At 44.7% G+C, this 18,739-nt stretch overlaps 1 protein-coding gene across 4 annotated transcripts in view; it reads left to right on the top strand.

Moving 5' to 3' along the window:
- The window catches only part of Fat3 (FAT atypical cadherin 3), a 580,764-nt gene that overhangs the window by 541,773 nt on the left and 20,252 nt on the right, over positions 1-18,739 (top strand). For all 4 annotated transcript variants that reach the window (NM_001413472.1, XM_087560394.1, XM_087560395.1 and 1 more), the window contains 3 exon segments: positions 3,873-4,007; positions 6,295-6,452; positions 12,837-13,305. In NM_001413472.1, coding sequence (NP_001400401.1) covers positions 3,873-4,007; positions 6,295-6,452; positions 12,837-13,305 — 762 coding nt within the window.

Here is an 18,739-nt window from a genome sequence, read left to right as displayed (position 1 = left end):
CGTAGCCTGTCAATAGGATCGGGACGCTTTCCTGTCACGCTTCCTCGGGGGACCTGGAATCAGGGATTGGAGCTTATTCTTCTGCTTCATGGTGTGACAGAGGCCACTACTGCCTGGTCTTGCACTGGTATACGACAAATGGACTCATTTGGCTTGATGGAGGGGGAGCCCTTCATGCTCCCTCCACACTGATGGATGCCTGGAGATGCACAGTCTGCAGGTCTATAGGCCTCCACTCCCTGAGCTGTCACGGAGCACAGCACAAGTTCATTAAACCTGGATTATTTAATGATAGTTAATAAGATAAACTTCCTCCCAGAAGCCAACAGGAGTTGACACTGTCATCTCTTAACTGGTACTCAGGAGCTGATGAGGCACTTTCTGCCACCAGAGAGTGGGTCTTTAAGGCTCTTAACAATAATAGGTGTGCACAGTTGCCTGAGACGGAATCTTATAAACATGGGACTTCTAAAATCAGGTTAACCCCTCAGCACCCACACAAGGCAGTATGCATTCTGTGTACCTAGAAAACTTTTGACCTCTGTGGAAAAGAGCATTTATCCCCAAAGTATCCCCAGGCCATAGACCTGGGTCCATCAGAGGCCTAGGAGTACATGGCTTCATTCAGGATCAACATCTGAAGCCATGGCCTTCAGACAACATATACTTCAGAAAGGACCCAATGTCTATGACACTTTACAAGGAGCGAAGATTTACTATATTAGATATAGAGACTCATCTGTTTTGGAGGAAGCTGCTTCTGAGTGATTTTATTAGTTTACTTGGAGTAAACTTGCTGACGCAAGGTACGTATAAAATGCAGACTGGCCTGCAGGCTCAGATTTGCTGTTGTAGTTCTTTCAGCTGCAGGAGAGTGAGCCTCAGAGCTGAGCTCGCTGACAGGCAGCTGGATGGACTAGTGTTTATGGCTCAGCACATCCCAGGCTGGACTGAAGGCAGAAGACTCCCGCAGCTATCCACAGCAGCCAGACTCACATTCCTGACCCACAAGTGTCTCCTTCACAATAGAGGGGTTATCAAAAAACAAAGGGAAGAAGAACTGGTCAAAGTCACAGGCCGATAGAATGAGAACATTATTATATACTGAATGTTGTTGTCCACTTTATGATTCACTTGTAATATTTGTATTGCTATTGTTCAGACACACTCATACTGCATTGTCCCTAGTGGGGACTGGATCTAAAAAAATTCATTAATTGGTAGCTGTGGCTAAATTATGTACATTTCGGTATAGTGTGACACAAAGTCACAAGAAGAAAAAGAGATGTGGGCTTGAGATCCAACTGCTGGTAAGTGAATTTGTGCTCTAACTCAAAGTCAGAGATTCAACAGATCCAGTGATAAGTTCTATGCTGGTTATCATGATGAGTGTGGTTATGAAAGGCCAGACACGAATAAAATGCAGAAACCCCTCAGTGCTGAATTGTCTCAGAAATATAGTGTTAACTTTCACTAGATACACACAAAAATGTTTAGTTTCGCACACTTTCTGTGGGAATAAATACTATTACTGTCACACATCTAAACTTACCTAACCATCCTTTCTCCTTTGAAATGGTGGCTTTTCAATTAAGGTTTTGAGAATGTAGGATTTCTTAGCACTGTAGCAGTTACATAAAACCAGAACAGACAATGAATAATGTCTATAGTGTTATGTCAAAGTTGCAGTGACACGTGGATGGGATTCTTAGGTTTACTGAGATAGAAAAATAAAAAGGAAGGTTAGTCAAGAGCAACAGATTTCTGTACATAAACTACTGGAAGTTATTGCTAGCGGGAAGGGTCTAGCCAGGTAAGCCAGAAACTATGTCTGGTGATAAGAAGCTGTGTGGTATGGGCCTATTGCTACACCCACACCCACGTGTTTGTGCTTAGTTAGCTTCAGGGTCTCATGCCTTTCAGCATAGCCTAACTATTGTTCAACACTAAGAAGGACCCTAGAGGAGTGTAGGTCACCATTACCTGAGTCAAAGATGCCAAGATGCTCACAGTGTGGCAGAGCCAGCTGGTGACAGGGTGAGTTGGCTGTGAACAACAGTTGAGTCATGCACAAAGCTGCACTGTCAACCATGGTTGGCTCACTCCTATTGCTCAGACGATCTCACCCTTTCAATCTCGAGTTAGAACATCCTCTTCCTGATGAATAGGTCTAATGTTCTCCCAGGAGACAGAGCATCCCTCTTATGGGACATTTCCAGCTCTCACATACCGGTCAAAACAGTGACCTGTTATGTAATATATGTGTGTGTTTCATGTCTGTGGATATTGTTTTCTGTCATCTCTGTAGGTCCTTACTTATTAGCTCACAGGTCTCTGTTACCTTATTAAGTTAATATTTTTAATTCAGTGAGTTACTATTTGTTGAATGACTTTGCCTAAAGTTATTTTAAAACTGTTCACCAGAGCTCCTCGAAGTGGCTTACGAGATGGTCAACTATCGGATAACATTCTACCATTACTGAAAAATATATGGAAAGAATAAAGGGTTAGCATGTACTAGACCTTAGGATGTGTTTTGGGATGTTGAATCTCATAGAATCACTGGTAGAGCTTGTCCTAAATATCCCGTTTAAAATTCCTTCACATCCCAGCCTGAGAGCGGGACCAATGTGTCAAGAATGACTTTTGCAAGTCAACTGTAGCTAATGGCAAAGTGGAATTTATGAATCCTGAGTTTGCTAGTACTGGCAAGATGGCTTCTCTTCTAGATTACAGTTCAAAAAGGAAAATATTTCTAGGTAGTTAGCACCACATTCTGCTTTCTCTCGAACAAAGAGATGGAGCAGTCCTTAATGACCAGGAAAGGCATCACAGAGAAGAGTGGGATCAAGGGCCAGCTCCTGCCAATAAAGGGAGAAGATGAAGTCTGCTGTGCTCCTCATGCACAGGGAAGGCCACTCCAGTAAGAACACTGACCCACTGAGGAAAGTGCCATTTTGTTTGAGGCTTAATTTTAGTTGATGCGCTGTTTCAAGAGTCCTTTGCCACTTAAACTCTTGCCAGGTGAAAAGGTCCTAAATATATTTGAAATACCCAGGATGCTTGAAAAGCATTCTGCTTTCAATGAGGCCATACCTGGCTTCGTGGTGCTGCTGACCTAATTCACCTGGGTCCTTGCCTGCTTTAATCTTCTTCCAGGGATTTCCCTCCTAAGGGATTAAACTTTCATCTAAGCTTGAACCAAGCAAGTGAAATGGACTCCTGACTCAGCCAAGGATAATTCTGCTTTTTTTTTTTAAGTAGCTGGCAAGGACTCCTCATAGTTAATCAATAAAATACCATGTGGCAAAAAGGATTAGGATACAAAATGAATTGCGCTTCCATAGTTTAGAACTAGATTTACATTTAGGAATATGTACTCACGACCCCTTTACCTGCCCTACCACATCCCTTCCTTCTCCCCTTCCCTGAAATCAACAGCTAACATCTCTAACATTCTGCCCTCAAGTGTTTCAGAGTGATAAGAGTCTGCAGAAGACAGATAACCCCACGGTGCTTATAAATGACCATTAGGATGTTGGGAACTTGCTTTAGTACTTTCTGACATCGTCTTGAAGTGATGATGTTTCTTTAGCTGAAATTTGCCCAGAGAAAGCTTTGGCATATTTTGGCCTAGTAGGATAAGTGCTGGATTTTTCATCGCTCTTATCCTACTCAGCCTGGCATTGCAGTGTTGACAGACACAGAGAGCTGTGATGGGCACCGACACCTAGTGATAAGAGACCCAATGCCCATACTCTGGGTGCTCCCTTTGATCACATACAGCCCAGGGCTTGATAATTTTTTTATGATCGATAAAATTGATGGTGAATCTCTTTGTTTCTGACCATGTTTCTTTGCCTTTGCCACAGGAGGAGTGTGTCCCGGGTCCAACGATCCTTGTGTGGAAAAACCGTGTCCAGAAGACATGCAATGTGTGGGTTATGAGGCCAGCAGGAGACCATTTCTCTGCCAGTGTCCACCAGGGAAACTCGGAGAGTGCTCAGGTACAGAGTGGTATGGACAGGACAGGGTCAGGGCTCCTACTCCCCAGTGACGTTTCCTTGAGTTAATGTCTCTGACTAGACCCTTTGGGAAGACACATTTATGTGTGCACACTTACCCGCAGAATGGAGCATGACCAATGTTCACTCTCATGTTGAGTTGGGGCATGCCATAGCCAGTTCATGCCAAGGAGACATGAACACAGGACTCCCTATGTAAAGCGGAGACCATCTCATGTGTCCACAGTCATGTGGCGTGAACGCTGAGAGTGAGAAGTTATGGAAGGCTGAATGCTGCTATACAGACAGAGCAGGCCCCCCGCCCCCGGGATTACGACGGCTACATGAATCTGTAGGCAAAAAGGAAAATAAAAACCCAAGCAAAAAGAATGTAGATCTGAGCCAGTCTCAACTTCCCGTAGAAGACCAGCTTTAAACCAAGTAAACCAGCTCTTCCCTGGGAAGTTCTGGCTAACGCCATGTTACAGAAAACTGAGCTGTTCTCCTCTGCATCTTAAAGAAGAAAAAAATCAATATTTACTTCATTTTCATTGAAATAACCTTTTCCTTGTAGTCCTTGTAGTCTTCATCCAATTTTAACATTTTTACTCAGTTTTTTCACTTTATTTCACTGTTTCCCTCTAAAAGTGTCGTCTTCCATTTTCAACCCAGTAGGATCATCTTCTGTGATGTATTTAACATCTAGGCACGTTGATACCAATTTTGGAATCCAGGAGATAATTACTATCTCTTGTAAGGCAACCCAACGGCGTGGCTGTGGGTGATGATAAGTGATGGAAGGGACGATAACCGTAGCACTGATAGTGGCGATATGAGTTATCAAGCCTAATGTGGAAAGCACTTTGCTGCACTTGCACTTTTAGAAGTTCAGCTTTTGTGAGACATCCTAGTATCAAAATGGGACTCCATCAAGGTAGACATCCAGCATAGACCTGGCGATGAAATGAAGGGAAAACCTGAAAGCTTGAGGAAGTCACTAAGGTGGCCCTACCCCAGCACACATGCCATGCACACAGCGTCTCTTTCTGCCAGTTTCTAAACAGAGGATGTTCTGTTGCGGTGATGATCACCCATTTGCTGTATTTTCATCCTCTCTGCTTTTCACTCTGCAAAGCTATTGACCTGTTTGCTGCAATGTAATATTGACAAAAAAAATGCCAAGAAATAAAAAAGATGGTTAATTTAGAATCTGGTGAGATGGATTGGGCTACAGAGTCTAGGAAGGATAACTCCTCTTTGAGAAGCCCATAGTCCACAGCCATGCTGTCTAGTGAGACTTTCTTTCCTCTGAAAACCCCTTTTCTCCTACCCTCAAGCTTAAGCCTATGCTTTTCAGAGAGGAGAGAGGAAGCAAGAGACAGAAAGACAGACAGAGGGGGGAGAGAGAGAAGGAGGCAGGGAGAGAAGGAGGCAGGGAGGGAGGGAGAGAGAGAGAGAGAGAGACAGACAGACAGACAGACAGACAGACACAGACACAGACACACAGACACAGACACACAGACACAGACACACAGACAAAGAGACGAGAGTCTGAGAATGTGAGCCTCACAGTTAATGACTGACAATCGATATTGTGACAGCGTGAGGCTTTCTTTCTTAACACTTGACACCAGTGACTGTTTGGTATTAGGATGCGTGGAGAATACAAGTATTCCATGAAAATGACTTCACTGACTTTTCCTTGTTTTATGGGACTGAAACTTCTTCTTTTTAACTTTTTTTGTTTTTTTTTTTACTATGAGGGGTTGACTGAGGATCTCATGAAAGGCGAACACGCCACTACTTAGCTGCAGCTCTCCTTTGCTTTTCCATTTTGAGAATTAGCTAAGCAGGTTGACAATGAACTCACTCTATGACCTAGGGAGACCTTGACTTGAAAGCCGCCTGCAGCAGCCTCTTGCTACTGAGATTATTGGCATGTACTGACCCAGTGAAGTTCTAACATGTCTGAGGGACTGCAATGGTGCAGAAGAAATCAAAGGATATCCTAATAAATTTGGAAAGAGGGAGCTAAGAATCTAATGATACTAAGAAAGTCCACATTACAGAAGTTACCAAGTTGCTCTGAGCACAAGACAAGTGGGATGCTTTTGGTAGCTAACTGGTTAATATTTAAGGATGCGAAACTGTAATCTGGCAAAATCCCAGGGTTGCATCTTTAACTGCTGTGTTCTGCAATCAGTTTTCCTGATGTGTGGGTGGCTGTGTGGGTTCCTGGTCGTTTCTGGGTTTTAAAAGAACATTTGTGTTATCGGAATGGTCTTTTCAGGGCACACTTCTCTCAGCTTTGCTGGCAACAGTTACATCAAGTATCGGCTTTCTGAAAACAGCCGAGAAGAGGACTTCAAGCTAGCGCTGCGTCTGAGAACCTTGCAGAGCAATGGTATCATAATGTACACCCGGGCCAACCCCTGCATGATTCTGAAGGTTTGTAAAATGGACGGCTTCCTTCCTTCTGCAGTTTGGCTTTTGTTGTTGTTTCCCATTGTTGTTGAGAAAGTCTTACGTTGAAGCGTAAGGCCACTTCAAATTCAGTCCTGCATCTCAGTGCTGAGATTATGAGCATGGGCCACCACACCCTGCCCACAATCATTTTTAACTGACTATGCTGATGGTTATATTGGGAGAAACAGAAATTATTGTCCTGTGAGTCTAGAAGACCAGACAGGCTTCAGGATAAAAGATAGAGCAACAGGGTTGAAAATCGTGCCAGCATCCTACTTCGATTTAGTATTTAGTAGTATTTAGTATTTCAAAACTCAATGGCAGAGTTTAGATATCTCCCTTATAGAAAGGGCTTGAATGTTCACCTCTTTTGTATTCCAATCACTCCACAGGGCATTAGGACTGATGTCTCAATCAATCCCATGACACAAAGCTAATCCTTCAACAGGTTGGCTCTGTCCTTATCCACCGTCTTGCCACACTATCTGGCTAGCTACACTGTTGCTAGGGGAGCAAGCAGAAGATCTCGGGCATAAATATTCCACATATCCTTTCACGACTCAAGTCTCTCAATTTTTAAATCATTTCCTGACCTCAGAAAGCCTCCTAAGGCAGCCAGATTTCCTTCAAAATAACTCTGGCATTTGTATGCAGCTGGAAGCACATAGTGCCTTTGTGATTACACTAAGAATACTAACAGATGTGGCTGCGTCTTTCTAATTTTAAATTTAATACAAATTTTCTATGGATGTGTTATCCCCATTTACTTGATCAAGAACAATCCAGAGGGTTTTACATATTCACCCAAAGTTGTTTAACTACCAAGGGGTAAGGCCCAACCACACACTGTAGTGTGTCCCACTCCATGGTCTTCACCTCCAAGCTCTCTTTCTTAACACTCCAGCTTATTTCGTTGCAAAGCACATCCGGTACATATATAGGCCAGACCCAGACATTGATGGCCCTGGGGATGGAGAAGACCATTATCCAGCTTTCAGGTATGAGAGCATGAGAGAGCAGGCTTCCCCTGATCTGTGTTTAAGGGGCTTTACATCAGGCTACAGTTGCTCAGGCTCCTTAGAAGACCTCAGAGCCTGCTGAGTGAAAACTGACCAGTCTCTGGCCTTGCCCCTCCTCTTTCAAGCTCTAACAGATTACTGTAAAACCAAAACTTCCTGTTTCATAATCTCTATACTACGCTGAACTTGAGAGGGAACAGAATATCAGATAAGGATGGCTTGATCCTAAAATGAAACTTGTCATTTTCCCATCCCTGGCAAGTGTGTTACCAGTGCACCACTCTGGGGACAGAAAAGAATAAACCTCTGAGGTAACACTCACCATGAAGGTATGTGGTACTTCATGAAACAAACCCGTTTCTGAAGTTGGAAAACTGAATTCTCAAACATGAATTCCAATAAACAAAGGCTGGTTGCTAACTGAAAGGACCATCTGTGAAGGCTTTGGAGGTTGTAGACCACCACCGGCCCCTCTCTGTTATTTCTCTCAGGTTGGGTTTGCCCAGAGCAGGTGGCAGCTATATTGACCAGTGGCAGACATTCATCCATGGTGCCAGTCGTATCCTCTCAGGGGACTTGCTGAACACAGCCTTGTTCAAGATTTGATCTCACTGACTTTAGGTACATTGTGTGCCTTGTGTTTTGCTTCAGCCACCAAACTGAAATGCTTGGCTTAAACTGCACCTCCAGGTTGCCTATATTTTTCCAGGCAGAGCGCATTCTGTAAACATGTATTTAAGACAGTCAGGGTGCAGAGGGCAACTGTTAAAGAGTTGCATGGTGGCCAGAAAAAAAAAAAACCTTCATGGACTGTAGTGTCACTGTACCCTGGCTGCATTAGAAAGCACTTGCCTTTCTCTCTCCCATTTACTGCCTTAGCTTCTAAAAGAGATTTGAGACTTAGCATAAACATACAAATGCAATAAAAATTAAAGCACCATTGACATGAAAATAAAAGGTTACGAGGCAATTAATGAAGCAAAAAATAAAGTAAAATTTCACGATTTTGAAAAAAGTCAGAGAAAATATATTAGTTGTGCACAAACCCAGTTATGATTTTCCTTGCAGCAAAGCCATAATATAAGGAGGGGCTGTGCCCCTTTGTGCCTTTTAAGAGCAAAGTGTCAGATTTCCAGAGCAGACATGAAGAAAAATCACAGGAGTTCAAGGGGTCTTTTGTCAGACTTTTTGGCACCAAGACAGAAACGTTGGTTGCTACTCTAGAAATATTCCTAAATATAAGAAATATGGAGGCACGTGACATGTTACAGAGTCCTTTAGTCAGGTGATTCTCAGACATGGCTTCATATCCCAGGACCAAAAGAAAGGTAAGGTAAGTTTGTAAGTTGTGTGGGCAGGTCTTACAAACCATGGGCCATGGAAGCTCTCGGCATGCTTTTACATAGCATCTATTTCTGATTCCAACTCCTCTCCCTAGAGGCAGGAGTGCGCATGTCTGCCTTTGAGGAGACCGAGACATGGAGGCATTTGTTGGTTTCTTTAGTAAGTAATAACTATTAGACAGTGAGTGTGGATGTATGACAGGTGAGCAGGTTAGAAGCTCTTCAGGAATTACATAGAGATCCAAGGGCTGATTGGAACACCCACCCATTTATTTATTTCCTGATACAATTATTTTTCTTGGAGGTACCCCCCATGTCAGATAAGCAGTAAATGGCTTTGAAAATAATACATTAAAAGGCATCCTTTCTAGAGACTATTGAATGACCCTTGTGATGATCGATTGGGCTTAATTGAGAGCTTGATTAGATTTAGAAGTACTTGAGGGATGGGCGAGGCACACATATAAATGTGGCTGTGAGAGGGTTCCAGAGGTAACTTACTAAGGAAGGAACCACTTTAAATGTGGGCGTCTGTGTCCCAACTCCACGTTCCTTCTGCTTCCTGGCTACCAAGATGAGAGCCGTCCTGCTCCCCATACCCTCCTGAATAGGAAGGAAGGGCCTTTAACCATGTGGAGTGAGGACCAAATCCTCTTCTCTTCTCTTCTGTAAAAGTCTTGGTCACGGCAAGGATAAAACCAACTAACAAAGACCTTTGGCTAAGCTATTCTCCACTGAGCCTACAGTAAGGATACACTGAGGATGCTACACTGCGCCCTACACTAAGGATCCAAAGCAGTGAGACTCGGAATTTAGCAATTTTAACTCAAACTCCTACTTTGAAAACTACTTTTACGGATCCCATTTCCTGTCTCTTAATCCTCTAATCATTGGAAATTGGCCAAAGCACACCATTGATTTCATACAGCTCTGAAGATGTACATATTTTATAACATCGGGGGACATACTTTTCTCTGAACTGTGCATATCATTGAAAACAATCACCCATTGCCTGACCAATAAGCCATTTCAACAGCATAGCTACAGACTTCTCACAGCCCAGACACACTTCAGCCTCCACTGCCGTGCCTCCTCGCTGGCAGTCTGACTCGAGAACATGTCATCTTCTGCAAAGAAAAATACTTTAGAACTTGGTAGACAGAGAAAAAAATTAACGATCAGAGCACAGTTTCCCAGTGTGAAGATGACTCAGAAACTTCAAAGGGAAGGAAGTGTTGTTTTCATCTCCCTGGCATAACAAGCCTACGACAATTAACTTTCCGCTGGGTACCTTTGGGCGACGATATTCTAGAATTGTCGTAGCAACAAACCTGATGGTCCAAAATGCTTAGAATCATGATGGCGCACGTGGTGCTTCTTTGGGAAAAGGTGAAATTTGTGGGCACCTGGCTTCTTTCTCTTAGCAATGCTGCTGTTGATATTTTATAATAAGGGGTTGGGGGGAGGGCTTAGCTGTGCTTGGTACTCACAGGGGATAATTCTAGTTCCTTAGTGGCAGAATTTTTACATGTAGGGTACATCAGGCTCATGCCAATTCTTTCTGGTTATTACCCAGAGGCAATTGGTAGTGATACGGGGGGGGGGGAGCATAAATCAAATAATACGTTAATTAAACACTCTGTTATAGAAACTTACATGAACCGCACGTTCACCAGCAGATTTCTCCATGACTGACTGAGAACAGTCTTTTGTAGCCATGGGGTAAAACAGCAGATGGGCTGTGGCAGGAGACGGTGTCTCCAAAGCCGTATTCTATCCCTTTATTATGTACACTCAAATGCAAATGTGGGTATTATCTATGCATTGTCACTGAGCAAGTTTGCTGTAATTTACAATAGCCATTCAGTCTATTTTGCTAAACAAAAGCAAAAAACGGCAATCGCATATGATTATAGGTGAAAGCCCTCTGAAAACAAACGTTTGCTTTCAGACCTTTCCATCTAAGCACGTGTATTACAGAGCCGTGCGTGTGTGTGTGTGTGTGTGTGTGTGTGTGTGTGTGTGTGTGTGTGTGTGTGTGCTTTATGTGTAGCCAGCTATTCTGCTGCAGAAGCTGTGTCTCTGTTCCCCAAACCCAAACCCACCATGGTAGAGCGGTGCTTTGCATAAAACAGGATGGTACAGGCACCCCTGGAGTTAAGTTCAACCCGACTCAGTGGCTCTGCCTGCTCTCAAAGCGCCACTGTTGACGGGGCAGGAATGCATGAGCTTGACTTGCAGGTGAGAAAACCAGGGAATCACAGAGCAGACAGGAGAGCCACTGGATACGGGGACTTTCTGGAACACGACGTTCGTGCGGATGAGTGCTGCAGACCCCGCTCATTCTCTCACAAGTAAAGCACACCGTGCAAAGACCAGTGAGGCTCATTTCTATAGCTTCTATTCACTTCTTTAGCGGCTGGTGACATGGAAAGAGTATTCCCGTTGGTCTGCCATTTCTGGCATTTCACAAGTGTTCATGTGTGCTATGCAGATGACATATGCAGATGTCAGGACAGATGGACACACCTGCCCACCCCACCCACCCCCGGCCCAACACAGGACTCCACGAAATTATTTTCTAGATCTAGACCCTTTTGTCTCACAGTGCCCAGCTGTGAGACCCCTGGTGGCCGAATACAAGCTTGTCCACATGGAGACCTAACCTCCACCCCTCATACCACATAGCACACTGCAGAGGGGACTACCCGGGGTCAAAGGCCATCTCCTCAACCTCAGAGAAGCCTGGGTTTGCACTGATGCTGAAGTCTGCCTGTGCTCTTTGCCAGCTAGGATCTTTGGGTAGTATGGCTTTCTATCCCATGGGCAATGAATGTTACCTGGTGGTAGCCTCCAAGGGATGTGGTAGATGCCCCTTCTAAAGCAGGCAGATCTCCCCCATAGTACCCTGTCTCCCTCATAGTACCCTGACCAGGGATTGGAACAGCCCCAAAGTGCAAACAGCTGACCAGAAGGTCCTGTTGTTAAACACTCATAAACTGTAAGCCAAGAGTGCCTGACTCCTAGCCAACGCGCCCTAATGTAACTATACGGATGCAGTTTAACAGAATTACATGCTCAAATTGTTAGCAGATTTTCTGTGATTTTTACTTTGTAACTCAATTGTGCAGTTCTAAACCATGAACTTCATACTTTTATGGATGACAAAACCATGTCACTGTACCACTCAGAACATATGTTTGCATTCTTTCCCAAGCCATGTATGTGGTGGGCTATGAGTTGTTGGACACCCATGAATTTAGTATGTGACTCAAGAAAATTTTCTTCACACAGTGTGTCCCAAGGAAGACAAAAGGCTAGGCACCACTGCTATAAGCAGTCACCAAGCTTGGGCACTCTGAGAGTGCCTTTCGTCTACATAGTGAACAGTATAGAAACTATGGGTTTAAGGATAACCCCCGTGTTTAATATCTAAATTACACACAAAGCTGGGTACCGGGAAGCCCTTGCTTCTACCCTACATCACACTTTTGCAAACTTGTTTGGGGAATGTAAGTATATGTGTGTGCAGAGTTAACACGTGACCACGCTCCTGCCAACTAGATTAGTGAACCCGGAAGGGCAGAATAGATTACCTTAGCTTATTGTAATAGATCTGCCCGGAAGGGCAGAATAGATTACCTTAGCTTATTGTAAACCAGGTAGTGGCTGTCCCATGGAAGTTGGTGATTTCATGGAATCATTGCTGTGATAGAGAGGGGTGCAGAAACAAGCAAGATATCACAGTGTGTCTTAAAGGGGAGGAGAGGTGGGGCATTGTCCACAGATAGAAACTTTTTTAAATACCACCGTGAGCTTCCTGGCCATCCCTATGATTGGTAGCAAGAAGATCTGAGAAGTGTCCCGGCCCATATTTTCCTGGCAGACAGCGGAGGGTTTTTAGCTCGCACAGATGTACACACAGGCTGGATGGAACATCTGCCCAGTTGGGATCACCGTTTCAGATGTAGACTCATGAGGGCTCTGCATTTCTTCTTGCACAGATTGTGGAAGGCAAGCTGTGGTTCCAGCTGGACTGTGGCAGCGGCCCTGGGATCCTGGGCATCTCCAGCCGCGCTGTCAATGATGGGAGCTGGCACTCAGTCTTCTTGGAGCTCAATCGCAATTTCACCAGCCTGTCCCTGGACGACAGCTACGTGGAGCGTCGTAGGGCGCCCCTGTACTTCCAGACCTTAAGCACCGACAGTGCCATCTTCTTTGGAGCGCTGGTGCAGGCAGATAATATTCGCAGCCTGACGGACACACGTGTTACGCAGGTCCTCGGTGGCTTCCAGGGTTGCCTGGACTCCGTGGTGCTCAATCACAACGAGCTACCCCTCCAAAACAAGCGCAGCAGCTTCGCGGAGGTCGTGGGTCTCACGGAGCTGAAGTTGGGCTGTGTGCTCTACCCCGACGCGTGCCAACGCAGCCCATGTCTGCATGGGGGCAGCTGCAGCGGTCTGCCCTCTGGCGGTGAGTGCACATCTGTGCAGGCGCCTAGGCGAGGGGAAGGAGCACCCGAGGTAGTCCCACCCTCACAGCCAGACCCTCTTACCATCTCCTGGACCCTCCTGGAGAGGGTGGTCCTTTGGATATAACTTTACCAGTAGCTACAAGGGTTGGAGGAGTGGACCTGCCTCCCTGGAAAGAGAATTAAAAGGAAGGGTCTTTGGAGCATGCTTTTGAGAAACAAGGAGAGGGAACCTGGGATAACCTAAGCCAGTTGGGGCTTAACTTGCAGGAATGAAAACCAGAGTTTTATCTCTAATAGCCATATATTAAAAGCTAAACATGGTGATGTGCGCATGTAGTCCCAGCACCGTGAAGGTGACCCTTGGGGCGCGATGGCCAGCCAGCCTAGCCTACATGGAGAGTTCCAGGCTGGAGACGATCCTGTCTCCAAAACAGAAAAGATGGGACGTGCACAGAAATAACTCCCAGGGCTGTTCTCTAGCCTTTGCATCCTCCTAATTACTCGTGATACTAATAACTAATACACACACACACACACACACACACACACACACACACACATAAACGCACACACACACACATACACACACACATACACACACACACATACACACACATATACACACATACACACACACATACACACACACATACACACACATACATACACACACATACATACACACACACACACACACACACACACACATACTACAAGTGTACAGAGACTCTCAGGAGGGACTCCAGTCAAGGGCAGCACAGTGTTCTTCTCTAGTCATTTCTTCCCCAGGTCTATCCTCCTCCAGGGAAGGAGAAGGAAGCAGGAAAGTGATGGGAGGAGATGAAGGAGAAAGGGGGAGAACAGACCCACAAAGTATGTCTATAGTTGTTAAAGGCCCGAGAGCCTGAGGTTGAAGGCTACCTCTTCCTCCTAGATGTGGAGTCTGTGTGGAGAACCACTAGACAGGCTTCTTTCTGGCTGGGCCTTGCCACCGCCTCTCAGCAGCCCTAGTTAGCCCCTCAGCCCCTTTGCAGAGCTACTCAGCAGTCATCTGATTAGTGGACTTAAAGCTTCTTCACAATCACTTGAGATTCTGCCCGGCGTTAGCACCCACTTTGGGTGCAGCCAGACCCTGGATTTAGAGTCCCTTTCATTATGAGAATGTTAAAAGCTGTCTGTGGAGTGATACAGTACAGGAACACAGACAGCAAAGTTGTTGAGACTCACATATGTCACTGTCACAATGAGGGCCCAGTGCCCTGGGGGGAAGTTCCTACTGTCTCGATTTAAGAAAGCTATTTGCCGCTTTTACTGTCTCAGCAGTATATGTAAATAAAGGGTGGTTATGGCTCCATAATTCCCGAATGATGGGCAGTGACTCTCCACTAGTTGTTCTGCAAGCCAGACCCTCATGACAAATCACAGCCAGTTTTTCATAAGGCAAACACCACACACACACACACACACACACACACACACACACACACACACACACACACCGCTGACAATATATGAAAGGACATATAATTAAATCGGGTTGAAACTGAACACCATGCCGTGTCAAATCCTGGGTAAGCAGCCACAAATTGCAATATACTTAACCATGCCAGGACGTGGTTTTTCCTGGCAAAGCTGTGGTCTTCCTGAGAGAGTTATCTTTAAAATAATGTCACTGAACAAAGGGGAAAAGACTGGAGTCTGGCTCAGCAGGGTGTAGTTAACTGTCATGAAGTGCTTCAGTTAAGAACCCAGAACAGGTATGTTATATAACTAAATGGCTCTGGGCCTCCCTGAGAAACACTAGTTTTTTTTTTCCCCTGGGTTTTTTGTTTGTTTGTTTGTTTTTGTTTTTGTTTTTGTTCTTTTTGTTTTGTTGAGACAGAGTCCCACTGCGTAACCAAGAATGGTCTTAGATTTCTGATCTTCCTGCCTCTGCCTTCTGGGCACTGGGATTCCAGGCAAGCATCACCACACTCGGTGCGGATTAGGGAGCAAAATCAGGGCCTGCTGCATTCTACCAGCTGAACTACAGACCCACCTGAACTTTTCTTCTACCTTACCCTCCCTAACGGTCAGACTTGCCTGTATATGTGCAAACCATCTCTGTCCCTCGTGTTCAATTTTCTTCTATGATGGGGCAATCTTCCTAATCCTGGACTCCTCAGCAGTTTCTCTTCCTTCCGGGATAATGTAGGTTCTCTTTTCGGCTCAAGTCCCTTCTTCGCACCTACGAGTGTATGTTTTTCTAAAATAATCAGTGCATACTCCCTCACGCCCATTTAGAGCAGCATCCCCTTGCTTCAAGCCCACCATTCTGCCAATGTGAGGAAGCCCTACAAGGACAGACATCCCACCATGTCACTCCAAACCTGATCTGGAGAATCTGGTTTGGAAGCATGGTTCAAGGTGGATCAAGCCCCACATAACAGAAATGTCAGGAATCTTCCATGGCTTACTGTGGATTCAGACACACAGAATTCCTGGTGTGTGAGGGGTCACCTGCAGGCCTCTTTGCTGCAAAGGTGAAGCCCTAGCTTCAAAGAAGAGATTCTATTTTCTAGACTCCATTTTATATTAATATCACAGTCATTTTTTTAAAAAATCTTTTTTTGTTTCTCCATATGAGTGTTTTTGGCGACATATATGTCTGTACCACATGCATGCATGATGGCCAAAGAGGCCAGAAGAAGGCATCAGACCCCTGGAAACTAGAGTTACAGGCAGTTGTGAGCTGCCACGTGGATGACGGGAATAGAACTTCGGTCCTTTGGGAGAGCAGTCAATGCTCTTAACCACTGGGCCATCTCTCCAACACCTATTATGGTCATTTTTGTTATGTCCTTGTTTTTCCTAGCTGAAAAATCTCTTTTGCCAAATTGGGCGGGGCTGTCTTTACAAAAGAAAGGAATAAGCCAAAAATCAGGCGTCTACTTCCTGCTTGTGGAACCATTAAATTAATCATAGTTACAAGAATCACTTTCTTTAAAAGAACAGTGAGATTAAGTAGAGTCATGCCCTCCTGAGTTTCTTCTGGTTGCCAAAGAGGTTGGGTCACAAAACCTAGTTCCCAGATCAAAAGCTAGGACTTTGCAGTACTGCAAGAGGACATTGAGTTAAGGAAGTCGACTTAGGTCCCTAGGGGTAAGCCCTTGTACATCACGATCTGACAGCAGAGTTCATTTGAACATCAGTTTGTTTTGTAACAATCTCCCATGAATCACTGTAAAGTGTCAGGACAGGGCTTACCATCCTCATCCCTAACTCACAGAATAATACTGGAAGACTGATTGTTGGATCTCATGGTAACAGAGCTCATTCTCAAACTGTGGCGCATTGTTCCAGAACATTAGTAACCTTTAAAGCAGCCAACCCGCAGTAAGAAATATTTCTTTTCAGGATTCCTCCCCCAACTACCCCAAACCCAACCAAAGCCTTGGCACAAGGACCAGAGAGTTGCATCGACCAGCCTGGAACGGCATACTCAGCAGCTCTGACCAACCTTATAATTCTTCCTGCCCAAGAAGCGGTCCTCAGGAACCCCAGGGGAGTCAAACCATGGAGTGCTAAATTGTAACACGACTCTATAAATCAACCACAGAAAGAAGGCTCCCTCTTGGTAGTGCCTTAAAATTATATATATTTCACAAACATGCCCGGCAAACAGCAATCACCATAGAGAAGAAATGGCTGGGACCCATTCTGACCCTTACATTTTTCAGACCCATTGGTTAGGGTGTAGACCAGGGGGCACCCACATTCTGAATAAGGCATGCTCAATTCTCCATGCCTCATGATGCTCAACTCAAGACAATTACGGGAAACCACAGTGGGGACTAAGCTGTAATTTGGTGAAGCAATGCACCAAGCCAGGCTGTCGTCAGGCCAGAAGCAATCACTCAGACAGCTTTGTATTAAACTGGAAGCCTAAATCCTAAAGGAACATTGGGGAATTCTCAGTAGTCACAGATACTAGCTTGAGTGTACCCAGCACTAGAATATCGCTCGACCTGAAATGCTCATATACTGACATTTGATTTTTCAACATTCTTTTCCTCTACAACCCTCTCCCATTTTAAAGAGCAAACAAGCTGGAAAAGTTAAATGAGAAGTCCAGCATCATACCTGGGGAAATGTGAAGTCAGAATTTTACTCCTTGCTGTACTCAGGTGTGACCCAGGGACAAGTTACCCGTTGTTGCTGAAGATGCTAAAAAGATGTCACAGATTCCACCTGAACCTAATTCAGTCTGCACCTCTTCACACGCCCTAGACAATGATCTGATTTCACCTTCTGGCTCTGAGTTGCCCTGGAGTCTGGAGAATCTTTTAGCTTCCGTTTCCCTCTCTGTTAGGTTCTCCACCTCTGAGCTGCACCATGTCACCTGAGGAACTTGTAAGGTTTTGCTATTGAAAAGTCTCTTGGTTGTTCATTTAAAAGGAAAATGTATTTGTCCAAACCAGAAGAATCCTCTTCTGGATAATCAAATTATACTTGCAAGCTCCTGAATGTTTTGCCAAAAAAGTTCAAAAACAGTAGAAAGCGGACACAAACCCAGAGTATCGGAATCTACAGGAATTCAGGCATCTGTGTTAACAAAGCAGGTTACGTGTACATCCGAGTTTGAGAACCACAGCGGCTGGAGGATCTTAAGAGTTCTCTGTAGGAATGTGTTCTGTGAGTACTAAGACAGATAAACAGACACAGGTCATTAAAAGGAGTTGAGAGTTATGTGAACAAACCCAGAGCACCACTCTCTTGTCAGCAAAATCAGGTTACGAGAGATCCTCAAAGATTAAAACAATAGTGTGTGCCCAGCTCGTTCTCAGCAACCCTGAATACTCTGCCTATCAAGTAGCAGGATGGATAGATAGATAGATAGATAGATAGATAGATAGATAGATAGATAGACAGACAGATAGACAGATAGATGTTTGAAAAAAGATGGGCAGAGAAGTGACCTTGGCAACAAAGTTCCTCATGTTGGTTTGTCCCTGGTTTGTGGAGGACTTAATTCCCCTTCCTTATAAATCTAAGTAAGTTCAGTCCCTCAAACTTTATCAAGGGGCAACGCTGTGCTGACCCATGTTAAGTTCCAAGTCCCACTGCTGTTTTAGTGACCAGCAGGTGTCACATGCGTGGCCTGCTTGTCCTCAGCTCTAGAGGTAGCCCAACATCAGCCCCTTAATCAGAGGCCCAAGAATGCAGACACAGCCTGCTGAGTATACAGAATGGAGGTCATCTGGATGAAGTCTACAGCTTATGAAAAATGTTTTTCCTCTTTTTGAATGACAATTTTCTAAACTACAAGTTGATCGTTTGTTGTTGTTCTCTTGGACAGCATTAATAGCAATAGATGCTAAAAGCAAAGTTCAGAAAGTCTGAGTCATGGGAAGGCACAAAAGAATATTCTAGAAGGTGAGATTCTACTATGTA

The sequence above is a fragment of the Rattus norvegicus genome, chromosome 8 (genome assembly GCF_021556685.1).
Source record: "Rattus norvegicus strain SHRSP/BbbUtx chromosome 8, alternate assembly SHRSP_T2T, whole genome shotgun sequence".
Taxonomy (NCBI): Eukaryota; Metazoa; Chordata; class Mammalia; order Rodentia; family Muridae; genus Rattus; species Rattus norvegicus.
Note: the sequence above shows the minus strand (reverse complement) of the source record. Positions and strands in the feature narration are given on the sequence as shown.